Below are 15,001 nucleotides of genomic sequence, written 5' to 3' on the forward strand. Positions count from 1 at the left end.
GAATGACTTCCCCATCAAGATGACATTCTCTTTGCAAAGAACTGGGCCCAAATTCATTTTTTTAATAGCTTAAATTTTCATTGCTCAGTCATTGTTAATTTTCAACAAGCTGTCAAATTGGCTAAAATTTTGCACATGTCTACAGATAGCTCACCAAATTTCATCATAGAAATTTGCTAATAATGGTCTACAAAAGTCATGCCTTACTGAAAATAAGTTCCAGAATTTAAAAGTTGATGAATACATGCCCTATGGGTTTTTTTTTTCAATCAGTGTAATCAAACATATCTAGGATACAGTATGGGTCCACAAGCCATATACAATGAGGCTCATTGTCACAGGGGAAAACAATTCTTGGTATTTTTTTCTCAGAAAACATTATTGTAATAAATTAGTGTATATGGCTCATGGACCCATACTGTATGCTATATACATTATTTCCATCTGTGTAACCAAAGGCCACAAAAAAATTGCTTGTAAAAATGTATCTACTACAGTCACACCTAATTTCTAAATTACAATTAAGTTAGGTTCAAAATAAAATCAAAGCAAGAGAGTTCAGAAATAAAATCCCAAACAGATCTGCATGACAGCAACAACTTGGTGCAAAGTTTTGTCACAAGAAAATACTGATAAACATATTTTGGAAATGGGAGCTAAAGTAAATAAAATATACACAAGCAACCATAGAATGATTTTTTAAACTTTTATTTCTATAATAGCATAAATTTCAGATCAACAATGTTTAATATTCTTAAACTATATGCAGAAGAAATATTTCTCCAACCTCTCGTGTAGTTTATGTAAACTTACAGTATGCCCTATTCTCTGGTCTGCCTCAACTAAAAGCAATTACGATGTCAATGACTTGATACATTCCTATCCATGCCGTAATTTACTAATATTTCAGAATAATGTTAGTTATTTACTGGACATGACCTTTGACCTCAAACTGTGACCTTGACCTTTAAAATAGGAATCTGGGGTTTGCGCAAGACACTCCATCTCACTAAGGTTAACATTCATGCCAAATATAAACAAGATTGCTTCACGCATGTCAAAGTCATGGTCTGGAGAAACAAATCCAGACAGACACACACACAGAGGCATGCAAGCACTGACACACGCATGCACATAATGCACATACACCAAACAGCCATTTGGACAACTATGTCTTCACTTCTGCAAGCGGGCTTGACAAAAACTGTCTACCAGGTCGATAGCTTTATATGCATAATCTCATACAGCTGCACTGATCTGTACATTAACAGCAAATTTAAAACACTAAAATCCAACTGATCCTGCAGTTAGCCATTAAAACACAGCTTGCGCATGTCATGTACCAAAATACATGTACATGGAAATGTCTATTGAAATACAAGTATATGCCAAAGTCCATTTCAATACATGTATCAGGGAACTGTTCCCATTTCAACATCCATTACAATAATGTACAGATGAATGTCCAGTTTAATACATGTACACTGGATCGTCCATTGAAATGACATACTTGTGAATGGATATCAAAATTCAAGTTTTGTGTACTATCATTAAAATACATGTACATGTGAACATTTACTAAGTACAAACATGTATGAATGTCCATTACAACACATGTACAAATAACATGCACTGAAATATAACGTACAGAGCCATGCTTACAACATATAAGATTTCCTAACTGCAATGTGTATCACTTCACATCTGTTTATTAACAACTAAAACATATTAAACAATTTTAGCTTATCATTTTAACATCTGCTGTAGAGAAAGGCCCCACATATCTGAGAGCTCATGACAAACTAGTCTCAGATTGTCTGGTTCTTTATCTATATGCATATAGGCTAGTTTCACACTGTGCTCTCGAAAGCCACACTCGACAACCTTTTCCTTGCCTTCTGAACACATGCTGCAGTAAAACATGGTAGGACTCCAAAATTAGGATTAAGTCCAAACCTCTACTGCTACACCAAGACACTTCCTTCTCCTAGTTTTCATTTTACTAACATGTTTCTGACTTTTTCTCTCTGCATTTCTGTTTCTAGTGTAATACTGATATTCTAATATTACACTATCAAAACATCTGTAGGACTATTCACAGACCATCTCTTTTACTTATTTCAAAACCTCCAAATCTTAAAGGCAGATTTTTCTACTTCAACACTTATACAAACATCAATAATAAATTAGTAAATACATAAATTAAGACACAATTTCATTCATTACACGACAATCAAGTGTTCCTTTTTTAACAAATTCTTGACAATTGATGTTCCTAAAAGTTTTCTTCCTCTGTACCTTACGTTGTGTGAGAGTATGACCAAAGTTCATAACCTGTCCTACAACCCTGTTCACATTTCTTGTTCTCTCTATTCAATTTGCACATGAAACTAAATAACATCTAGCTCCAGTCTTCTTCTGCACTTCTAAGACACTAAAACATGTCTTATTTTCAAACTTCTAATACATTTTCCCCAGACCTAGTCGCATCCCAAAATCAAACTTTACTAATTTCAAGTAGAACTAACACAGTCACATGATCAGCATACAGTACTCCATGTTATGTTATCTGTCAGACAGCGAGAATTCTTTGAGTTTATTATTGAAGAACCTCTCCATGGTGTTGGCACATTTGTAATATTCTGTGTCGGGTTTGTTGTACGAGCGACAGTTTGTAAAGATTCTCATCATGTCTGCAATAAACAACTTCTTGTGCCCGTAATACCTGTTCTTCAAGCGATCTCCCATAGTCCTCAGATCTACACATAAGAAGAAGAATTACATGTTTAAAGATGTATGACACAATTCAAAATTTTTGTGTTTAAAAACGTAATTGGCATATTTCTGACGGCGGGTGATTAACTAGAATTTAGTACAGTATTGTGAAAAAAATTAGTTTCATGGTGGACTAATTTTCATGGATTTCTTGGTTGTGTAAAATCACTGGCACCAGATCAGAAAGAAAATGCCTCTGCACATGTTTTACCCTACCCCTTGGTATTCTATAAGAACCATGGTCATTTCAATCGTACATTTCTCACCTAAAACGCACAGTTCAGTAAATGAGTACCCGGCATACTAAACAAGCAGTAATCTATCTTCCATCATGCACCAGTCACATTGTCTCAATATTTCATATTGCAGAGATACTCCAAATACTTTATGCTTTCGTCAACGTTACAGAAAAAACTTGCATGAACTTCCCTAATGAACATCTGGCCTAGAGGTCACAGCAGTGTGCACATGTTAGGCGAAATGTAAACAAACAAAAACTGAATGCAAAATATTCACAGTTTTACAATAAAATTCGAAATGATGTATAAAATTCATCTTAGATATGATTCTGAATTTAAAGTCATACATTGGTATACATCTATACTGTTTATTTAATTCATATTGCACATTTATGCTGCATATACATATTTTAGCATCAAAGTGTAGTTAAACGACGAGTGACATACATTTTCACATCAGCCAATCAGAATGGTTTAGTAATCTAGATCGCAACTTCACTAGTGAAGTTCCACCAAGTTTTTTGTGTAATGTTGAATAAACTATAAACTGTGCGTTGTTTCTCTAAGATAAGAAATATTGAAGAAACGTGACCGGTACACAATGGAAGATAAATTACCACTTGTTCAATATCCATAGTACATTTACCGAACTGCACCTTTTAGGTATGAAATACGCAATTCAAATGGGTTAGTTTGTTTTCCCATTCATGACCATGGTTCTTATAGAATACCTAGGGGTAGGGTATAACATATATTATTATTATTATTATTATTATACCAGATTTATATAGCGCCCTTTTCATGATCAATTTCACGTTCAAAGGCGCTTTACATAGTTCAAATGCAGCCACACAGGGCACATAATTCATCCTCTACTAGTACAGACACAGAGCGATCTGACCAAAGGGACAGAGTGAGACAAAGCCCCAACGACAAAGAGATCAGAAATCAGATACAGGCTTGTCCGGCTAACTTAGCCTAGCTTGTTGTGAATCGACAGCCTGGTTCTTTAATGTGCCCAGTGTATAGCACTGATACACGCAAGGATTGCCTGGGTTCCTGACCAGTACACCTCTAGTTGGGTGGGAAACAGAAAATTCCCGAGTAGCTACCGGGGATCGAATCCCCGACCTCAGGATTGGAAGGCCAGTGTGCAAACCACTGAGCTATCCGTCCACCCATATACAGAGGCATTTTCTTTCTGGTCTGGTGCCAGTGTGTAAAATCAACAAAATTTAATCCCAATGAACACAGAAAATTCCTGTATATTTTATCTTCAAAACCCACAACACAGTTATTTGGGTCAAAACATACCGGGTAACATTTGATGTCAAAGAAATTAAATGATTTCTTAGTACTTCTTACTTGCAGACACTCAGCTCTAATCTATTTAAGTGAGACATTCTTGTTTATTGTTATGTTAGTACTGTAAACAAATTAACTGGACTTTTTCTTGTTTACTAATGCCATTCTGTTAAATATTGACAACTAATGACCAGTAAATGTACAAATTACAAACTTACCAAGGTTTTGAAATTATTATTAATATTTTGACTACTTTTATGTAATGTTCACGTGACCACATGCTCTGACAATGCCAATAAACAAATTAAATGTTTGTATTATAAATTTGAGTCTTATGGAAAATGTTTAAAACTGTTCTTTGTTACTCTGCTAATAAACTGGCTTTTAGACACTTAGTAAAGTTCCTAGATACCAACAGTAAGACATGAACAACGGACTGTAACACTTATTAAAATCACACTCTACACAGACTTCCACTATGCTCAACCAGTCACAACCACTTGCAGCTGTAACACCAATATGCAGTTTTAAGTTACAACAATATGCGGTCATTTCAAAAGAATAATCATAACAGGGTAGATGACAAAGTCAGATATCCATTCAAAATTACAGAGTTCAAGCAAATATATGTGCATATATAATATATCATATATATATGGTAGATAAAGGATTAGAGTAACAACCGAAAATAGGTTTTACTGGTTGCACACAGTAAACCAACTCATAGATATGCCAAATAAATTTAAAACTTACCCATGGGAAACTTGATGTAGTCATAGTAATCTGGGGCTTCAGCTTTCTCTACAGGCTTCAGAAATGGCCAAGCACTAGCATGTGTCTGTAAAGATAAATGTACAGAAAATCAAAGGGTGATTAATGTCTTCAGTAATTCTACTTTAAAGAAGAACTGTCTTATTTAAACCTGCTTGTTCACAATCTGGGTAAGTAAATATCTCCATTTGCAAAGAGTGTTGTCACATTTGACTTGGAGAATTACCGGTACAAAACTAGTAATAAGAAGAGGGCCATGATGGCCCTATAACCCTCAACTGAGTACAATTGCTTTAACCAAAAAGAAAAAAATTTTTTTACAAAGCACAGATATGTCAAAATACACCTAAAAATTGGAGGTACCATCCATGTTGTGCCATAAAAAAGTGGGTCTCGGTTTTTCCCTACGGCCAATAATAAAGAAAAGTTACTAATAAGCTATTTATAGTAACATAAAAGGGAAGTAATTAAAAAAAAAATATTATATGTGAACAAAAGAAGAATCTGCCAAATAAAAACAAGAGCACTGCAATGCAACACAAAAGCAAAACAATATACACACAAAACAAAGTCAAATGACCTTTGACCCCTAATTGTGACCTTAACCTTGAAGTAAGCCATCCGAAACATGTGCTCTGCACATCGTTTAGTTGAGGTGAACATTTGTGTCAGGTTTCTTTGAAATCCTTCAAGGGGTTCAAGAGTTATAGAGCAGAAGAGAAATTGCTAACCAACAGACAGATGGACACAGAGGCGATAACATAATATGTCCCATCGTGCATATATAAAAAGAAATCAAGATCTTAAGGTGATACAAGTTGTGTGCAAGTTTGGTTAAAATCAAATCATAAATGAAGCTGCTATTGCGCCCTTATCAGGGGCTATAACTCTGGAACCCATAATGGCATCTGGCCACTTAAAGAAAGGACCAAGATCTTGTGGTGATACAACATGAACATTTTATTATCTTTCTAACAATTTATCTTCACATAAACTAAATTAAGGTGACTCTAGGTGTCTTAGCAGTATTAACTCAAAAAACGCACAAGTAATCCTTGAAGTATATAGAAAATTCTAATGATATAATACAAGAATTCAGCTGTACTTCACAGCTGACTCAAAACACTGACTTAAATATTATTGGCTTAAATAAAAGTGACTTAAATAAAATTATCTTGAATAACACCGACTTGAATAGCTTTGACTTAAATAACATTTGCCTGAATAACAAACTTTCACACCTGTTTAGAAAACCCTTAAAATATTAGTGGTAATATTTAAACTATTCATGTTTTGAAACCAACTGACAGTGTAAATTTGACTCAATTTTTTTCCTCTATTCTTAACCTCTCTTTCATTATATATGTTTACCTTGCACTGCTGTAACACAGTTTTAAAGATGTTGTAGAGCTGATCTGAATCCATAACAGGTTCTTTTCTGTAAAATGAAACAATATATCTATATTTTGTTTGCCTACGGGTTATCCTTCGATTACAGTGTTCTGGCCCTGTTTACACTGATATCAGAAAGGACTTGTAAACAAGAATTCTAACACGACCAGAAAATAACCTACATACATGTAGAGCAAAATCTATCTCGGGTTATTCTGCAATATACCACTCGCATGCAATGACGTCATCCGATCCAGGTGTGTAGCGCGGTTGTAAAAAGTAGTTACCACTTTTTTCTAACACTGTTGATACTAGTATGTCGTGTTAGAATCGAAATAAGTTCCCAAGTGTGATTTATCATAGAATAACCAGAGTTTTTCGTTCTTATGCGAAACAATATATCACTCAGGCCTACAACCTTTGTGATATATTCTTACGCATAAGAACTCAAAACTCGGGTTATTCTATGATAAACCACGTTTGGGAACTTATTATTTCTTAAATAAACATACAGTTGAACCAGTATTAGCAGCTACCTGATAACAATCATTTGACTTAAGCAGCCAGTCAGTTAACATCCAAACTGGCATTTCATTCTAATTTCAACAAGGCAGTCTGAAAGACAGCTAAATCCCCCGCCACTGCTATGGATAGTGAAAGGGTAAAACCTTTGATTTTAGCTGTGACCTCGACCTTGAACTGACATGGCTGACTCATGAATTCTGCATAACGTCTTGATGAAGTGATCATTTGACCAAAGTTTCATGAAAATCCTTCAAGAGGTTTAGGAGATACAGAGCTGAAACCTTTGACCTTCAGTTGTGACCTTGACTTTGAGTTGACATGGCTGACTCCTGAGTTCTTGATGAGGTGATCATTTGACCCAAGTTTGATGAAAATCCTTCAAGGGGTTAAGGAGATACAGAGTGGACACCAAATGGAAGGCTCAAACCTTCGACCCTTAGTTGTGACCTTGACCTTGAGCTGGCATGGTTGACTCATAATTTCTGCACATCGTTCTGATGAGGTAATCATTTGACCCAAGTTTTACAAAATTCCTTCAAGGGGTTTAGGAGATATAGAGCAGACACGAAATGGAAGGCTCAAACCTTTGACCTTCAGTTGTGACCTTGACCTTGAGCCAACATGGCTGACTCATAAGTTCTGCACATTGCCTTGATGAGGTGATCGTTTAACCCAATTTTGATGAAAATTCTTCAAGGGGTTTAGGAGATATAGAGCGGACACAAAATGGAAGGTTCAAACCTTTGACCCTAAGTTGTGACCTTGACCTTGAGCCAGCATGACTGACTCATGGGTTCTGCACATTGTCTTGATGAGGTGATCATTTGACCCAAGTTTTATAAAATTCCTTCAAGGGGTTTAAGAGATATAGAGCGGACACAAAATGGAAGGCTCAAACCTTTGACCTTGAGTTGTGACCTTGACCTTGAGCCAGCATGGCTGACTCATGGGTTCTGCACATCGTCTTGATGAGGTGATCATTTGACCCAAGTTTTATAAAATTCCTTCAAGGGGTTAAGGAGATTTAGAGTGGACACAAAATGGCAGGCTCAAACCTTTGACCTTGAGTTGTGACCTTGACCTTGAACCGGCAAGGCTGATTCATGGGTTCTGCACATCGTCTTGACGAGGTGATCATTTGACCCAAGTTTCACGAAAATCCTTCAAGAGGTTTAGGAGATATGGACCGGACACGATTTTGTTACGGACGGAAGGACGGACGGAAAGACGGACTGACGGACGGAAGGACGGACGCAGACCATTCCTATAATCCCTCCGCCACGGCGGGGGATTAACTAAGCAGCCACCTGCCTTAAACCACCATATTGTGTCACAACCTTGACAGACTGCTTCATACACTTACAGATAGTTTGTACTGAAAGTTAAAATGAAATATAGTTACGAAGTTGTCATTGCCTCAGCAATACATGAAATCCTTTTTTCCATAGGTTAATAAGCAAACTTGTCAACTCAAATACCCTGAAATTCCGAAATTAAGCCATGTTTTTTTTTTTATACATTTCGTAAGGATTTGGTGGCTTATTATCAAGACCGGCTTATGTTTGAGTCCGGCAAACTTTTGAGTACATATATGCGATAACAGTTTAAAACAAGAGCTGTCTGTTGACAGCGCGCTCGACTATTCGAAGCATTGATAGAAGTATAGGGTCAAAATATTACCTGAGATTTTTAGACAAAAGAAAAGGAACAGATAAGACAAACAATGTACCTGCATTTGTGAATTTGGATAAGTTCTGCACTATGATGCAATGTGTGACCATGTTGGCAAGCAAGTGTTCAAAGTGTCAAAGCCATATATCAAACAGTTGATAGACAAAATATTGAATGGTGTGCGAAACCTAACTAATTTCTATGTCTAGAAAAAGGCCATAACTGAGCTCAAGTCTTTGTCCTGGGTAAGTAGACTATGAAGGTAAACAAGTGGTCAAAGTTTCAAAAAAATATGACAAACAGATTAGGCATAATATAGACTGGTACGAAAAACTTCACTGATTTCCAAGACCAACAAGAGCTATCACAGGAGACATCGCGCTCGACTATTTCGATGCTCGATAGTGAAACTGGGCACATCTGAGGAAACTAGAGCTGTCACTGGAGTGTTTAATGACTCCAATTGTGGATGAAGATATTGCACAATAGCCTGAGTCTATGTCAAAAATATCAACTTAAAGTAATGAGAGGTAAGATAAAATGTATCAAAACACTATATAAGTATATCCTAAGCAAAAAGGGGCATAATTCATTAAATATTGGTGCCAGAGTTATGCATCTTGTGTCATATGGTGTGGGTGATGATACTGAACAACTATTTTAAGTTTGAATCAAATCCATTCAGTAATAACAGGGACAGAGTGAAAGTGCATCAAAACTTTAACCTAAAATTCCAAGTAAAAAGGGGGAATAATTAATGAAAAATTGGTGCCAGAGTTATGCACCTTGTGTCACATGGTGTGGGTGATGATGTTGAACAACTATTTTAAGTCTGAATCAAATCCATTCAGTAATAACAGAGACAGAGTGAAAGTGCATCAAAACTTCAACCTAAAATTCTAAGTAAAAACGGGAAATAATTAATGAAAAATTGGTCCCAGCGTTATGCACCTTGTGTCATATGATAAAGGTAATGATGTTGAACAATTGTTTAAGTTTGAATCAGATCCATTCAGTAATAACAGAGATAGAGTGAAAGTGCATAAAACTTTAACCTGAAATTCTAAGTAAAAAGGGGAATAATTCAAGAAAAATTGTGCCAGAGTTAAGCATCTTGTGTCATATGATGTGGGTGATGATGCTGAACAACTATTTCAAGTTTCAATCAAATCCATTCAGTAATAACAGAGGTAGAGTGAAAGTGCACCAAAACTTTAACCTGAAATTCTAAGTAAAAAGGGGGAATAATTCATGAAAAAATGGTGCCAGAGTTATGCACCTTGTGTCATATGATGTGGGTGTTGATGTTAAACAACTATTTTAAGTTTGAATCAAATCCATCAAGTAATTACAGAGATAAGTTGAAAAAAGAGAAAGTGTAAAAAAACTTTAACCAAGGTGGGGACACGGAAAGACGCAGACACCGACGGTGGGTCGAGTAGGATAGCTCTCCTTATACTTCGTATAGCCGAGCTAAAAAGGGCCATAATTTAGCCAAAATAGTTGACAGAGTTATCTACTATTGCCAACAGATGGAAATCATGATGATAAACATGTGTTCAAAGTTTCAAAGCCACATGTCAAATAGCTTTGACAAAACGTTGACTTGTATGAAAACTAAACCAATTTCCAAGTCCAAAAAGGGCCATAATTCAGCCAAAATAGTTGTCAGAATTATGCACTCTTGCCTACAGATGGAAATCATGATGATAAACAAGTGTTCAAAGTTTCAAAGCCACAGGTCAAATAGTTTTGACAAAACATGGACTTGTATGAAAACTGAACCAATTTCCAAGTCAAAAAAGGGCCATAATTCAGCAAAAATAGTTGACAGAGTTATGTACTCTTGCCTACAAATATAAATCATGATGATGAACAATTGTGCAAATTTTCAAAGCCACAAGCCAAATAGTTTTGAAAAAACATGGATTTGTACACAAATTGTACCAATTTCCAAGTCCAACAAGAGCACCGCCTTGCGGGTGCTGACGCTCATCTGATTTTTTTTTGTGTAATAGAAATATTGTCCTACCCATGATTTTCTAAGTCTAAAAAGGGTCATCATTCTCGCAAAAAGCAGGATAGAGTTATGTTTCTTGATGTACAGTGTCCACTTATGATGGTGAAAAACTGTTGCAAGTTTTAAAGCAATAGCTTTGATAGTTTATGAGAAAAGTTGACTTAAACATAATACTCAACCATGAAAATGATTTTCTAAGTCCAAAAGGGGCAATAATTATTGCAAAAAGCAGGATGGAGTTATGTTGCTTGCTGTACAGGGTCAGCTTATGATGGTGAACAAGTGTTGCAAGTTTCAAAGCAATAGCTTTGATAGTTTAAGAGAAAAAGTTGACCTAAACATAAAACTTAACCAAGAAATCTGATATTTTCTAAGTCCAAAAGGGGCCATAAATCTTGCAAAAAGCAGGACGGAGTTATGTTTCTTGCTATACAGGGTCAACTTATGATGGTGAACAAGTGTTGCAAGTTTTAAAGCAATAGCTTTGATAGTTTAGGATAAAAGCTGACCTAAACATATAACTTAACCAAGAAAACTGATTTTCTAAGTCCAAAAGGGGCAATAAATCTTGCAAAAAGCAAGATGGAGTTATGTTTCTTGATGTACAGGGTCTGCTTATGATGGTGAACAAGTATTCCAAGTTTCAAAGCAATAGCTTTGATAGTTTAGGAGAAAAGTTGACCTAAACATAAAACTTAACCAAGAAATCTGATATTTTCTAAGTACAAAAGGGGCCATAAATCTTGCAAAAAGCAAGATGGAGTTATGTTTCTTGCTATACAGGGTCAGCTTATGATGGTGAACAAGTATTCCAAGTTTCAAAGCAATAGCTTTGATAGTTTAGGAGAAAAGCTGACCTAAACATAAAACTTAACCAGGCAACGCCGACGCCGACGCCGACAACCGCTCAAGTGATGACAATAACTCATCATTTTTTTTCAAAAAATCAGATGAGCTAAAAAGGGCCATAATTCAGTCAAAACAGTTGACAGAGTTATGTACTCTTGCCTACAGACAGAGACTGTTATAATAAACAAGTGATAAAAGTTTTAAAGCCATATGTCAAACACTTTACACAAAATATGAACTGGTACGAAAAACTTAACCAAGATTTCTAAGTTAAAAGGGGCCATAATTCAGCCAAAATCCTAGATAGTGTTATGTACTCTTGCCTACAACTGGACATGGTGATGGTAAACAAGTGTTGAAAGTTTCAAGCTTTATCTCAAAATACTTTGTCAAAAAGTGGACTGGTACGAAAAACTTAACCAAGGTGTGATGCCGACGCCGACCCCAACACCGACACCGTGGTGAGTAGGATAGCTCTACTTATTCTTCGAATAGTCGAGCTAAACATAACGTTTTTTCAAATACCAAAATACTGCAGATACAGACGTCACATTTTTTGCTTTTTAGTAAAAACATTGACGTCAGTAAATACTTGTACTTCTGACATACTTGTTTTGTTACAATTTCCTTATGAAAATAATCCATTGCTAACAGAATGTTATCCACTAAAAAACAAATACACCTATGATTTAATCGCCCAACGGATATGAATAACTTACATAATATGTGATAAACACGGCATTGTATTATCAATTTAACCGGGGGTACTGAGTGTTTTTTTGGCATTCTTGTAAGTACATTAACATGGTGTTCTAACAAGGTTATTGATACTATTTCTGATACAAAAAAAAAAGTGGACGGCTTATTTTTGAGTGCGGCTAATTTATGATCTCTTTTTGCCTGCAGTGAAATGGTGGCTTATTTTCAAAACCAGCTCATTTTAAGGATTTCTGGGTATTCAGCTTCAGCGATATCAATGTAATTCATCTCAAGCTGAATTACAATTACGTTTATACTGTGAAGTCAGTAACATTGCTGGAAGACTTACACTGTGAAGTCAGTAACATTGCTGGAAGACTAACACTGTGAAGTCAGTAACACTGCTGGAAGACTTACACTGTGAAGTCAGTAACACTGCTGGAAGACTTACACTGTGAAATCAGTAACACTGCTGGAAGACTTACACTGTGAAGTCAGTAACACTGCTGGAAGACTTACACTGTGAAGTCAGTAACACTGCTGGAAGACTTACACTGTGAAGTCAGTAACACTGCTGGAAGACTTACACTGTGAAGACAGTAACACTGCTGGAAGACTTACAGTAACATTGCTGGAAGACTTACACTGTGAAGTCAGTAACACTGCTGGAAGACTTACACTGTGAAGTCAGTAACACTGCTGGAAGACTTACACTGTGAAGTCAGTAACACTGCTGGAAGACTTACACTGTGAAGTCAGTAACACTGCTGGAAGACTTACACTGTGAAGTCAGTAACATTGCTGGAAGACTTACACTGCTGGAAGACTTTCACTGTGAAGTCAGTAACATTGCTGGAAGACTTACACTGTGAAGTCAGTAACACTGCTGGAAGACTTACACTGTGAAGTCAGTAACACTGCTGGAAGACTTACACTGTGAAGTCAGTAACACTGCTGGAAGACTTACACTGTGAAGTCAGTAACACTGCTGGAAGACTTACAGTAACATTACTGGAAGACTTACACTGTGAAGTCAGTAACATTGCTGGAAGACTTACACTGTGAAGTCAGTAACACTGCTGGAAGACTTACATTGTGAAGTCAGTAACACTGCTGGAAGACTTACACTGTGAAGTCAGTAACACTGCTGGAAGACTTACACTGTGAAGTCAGTAACACTGCTGGAAGACTTACACTGTGAAGTCAGTAACATTGCTGGAAGACTTACACTGCTGGAAGACTTTCACTGTGAAGTCAGTAACATTGCTGGAAGACTTACACTGTGAAGTCAATAACACTGCTGGAAGACTTACACTGTGAAGTCAGTAACACTGCTGGAAGACTTACACTGTGAAGTCAGTAACACTGCTGGAAGACTTACACTGTGAAGTCAGTAACACTACTGGAAGACTTACACTGTGAAGTCAGTAACATTGCTGGAAGACTTACACTGTGAAGTCAGTAACACTGCTGGAAGACTTACACTGTGAAGTCAGTAACACTGCTGGAAGACTTACACTGTGAAGTCAGTAACATTGCTGGAAGACTTACATTGTGAAGTCAGTAACATTGCTGGAAGACTTACACTATGAAGTCAGTAACATTGCTGGGATACTTTTACTGTGAAGTCAGTAACATTGCTGGAAGACTTACAGTAACACTGCTGGAAGACTTACACTGTGAAGTCAGTAACATTGCTGGAAGACTTACACTGTGAAGTCAGTAACATTGCTGGAAGACTTACATTGTGAAGTCAGTAACATTGCTGGAAGACTTACACTATGAAGTCAGTAACATTGCTGGAATACTTTTACTGTGAAGTCAGTAACATTGCTGGAAGACTTACAATGTGAAGTCAGTAACATTGCTGGAAGACTTACATTGTGAAGTCAGTAACATTGCTGGAAGACTTACACTATGAAGTCAGTAACATTGCTGGAATACTTTTACTGTGAAGTCAGTAACATTGCTGGAAGACTTACAGTAACACTGCTGGAAGACTTACACTGTGAAGTCAGTAACATTGCTGGAAGACTTACACTGTGAAGTCAGTAACATTGCTGGAAGACTTACACTGTGAAGTCAGTAACATTGCTGGAAGACTTACACTGTGAAGTCAGTAACATTGCTGGAAGACTTACACTGTGAAGTCAGTAACATTGCTGGAATACTTACAGTAACACTGCTGGAAGACTTACACTGTGAAGTCAGTAACATTGCTGGAAGACTTACACTGTGAAGTCAGTAACATTGCTGGAAGACTTACACTGTGAAGTCAGTAACATTGCTGGAAGACTTACAGTAACACTGTTGGAAGACTTACACTGTGAAGTCAGTAACATTGCTGGAAGACTTACACTGTGAAGTCAGTAACATTGCTGGAAGACTTACAGTAACATTGCTGGAAGACTTACACTGTGAAGTCAGTAACATTGCTGGAAGACTTACACTGTGAAGTCAGTAACATTGCTGGAAGACTTACACTGTGAAGTCAGTAACATTGCTGGAAGACTTACACTGTGAAGTCAGTAACATTGCTGGAAGACTTACACTGTGAAGTCAGTAACATTGCTGGAATACTTACACTGTGAAGTCAGTAACATTGCTGGAAGACTTACACTGTGAAGTCAGTAACATTGCTGGAAGACTTACACTGTGAAGTCAGTAACATTGCTGGAAGACTTACACTGTGAAGTCAGTAACAATGCTGGAAGACTTACACTGTGAAGTCAGTAACATTGCTGGAAGACTTACA

The 15,001-nt window shown here is 36.7% G+C and overlaps 1 protein-coding gene across 2 annotated transcripts in view; it reads right to left on the reverse strand.

Moving 5' to 3' along the window:
* Positions 1-692: 692 nt before the first annotated feature.
* Positions 693-15,001, reverse strand: part of LOC123530072 (histone acetyltransferase KAT2B-like) — a 55,735-nt gene continuing 41,426 nt past the window's right edge. For both annotated transcript variants that reach the window (XM_045310764.2, XM_045310763.2), the window contains exons 16-18: positions 6,462-6,528; positions 5,073-5,157; positions 693-2,759 (exon numbers count right to left, since the gene is read on the reverse strand). In XM_045310764.2, coding sequence (XP_045166699.1) covers positions 2,566-2,759; positions 5,073-5,157; positions 6,462-6,528 — 346 coding nt within the window. In that variant the 3' untranslated portion in view covers positions 693-2,565. The remainder of the gene's footprint in view (positions 2,760-5,072; positions 5,158-6,461; positions 6,529-15,001) is intronic.

This window comes from Mercenaria mercenaria, chromosome 13 (assembly GCF_021730395.1).
Source record: "Mercenaria mercenaria strain notata chromosome 13, MADL_Memer_1, whole genome shotgun sequence".
NCBI lineage: Eukaryota > Metazoa > Mollusca > Bivalvia > Venerida > Veneridae > Mercenaria > Mercenaria mercenaria.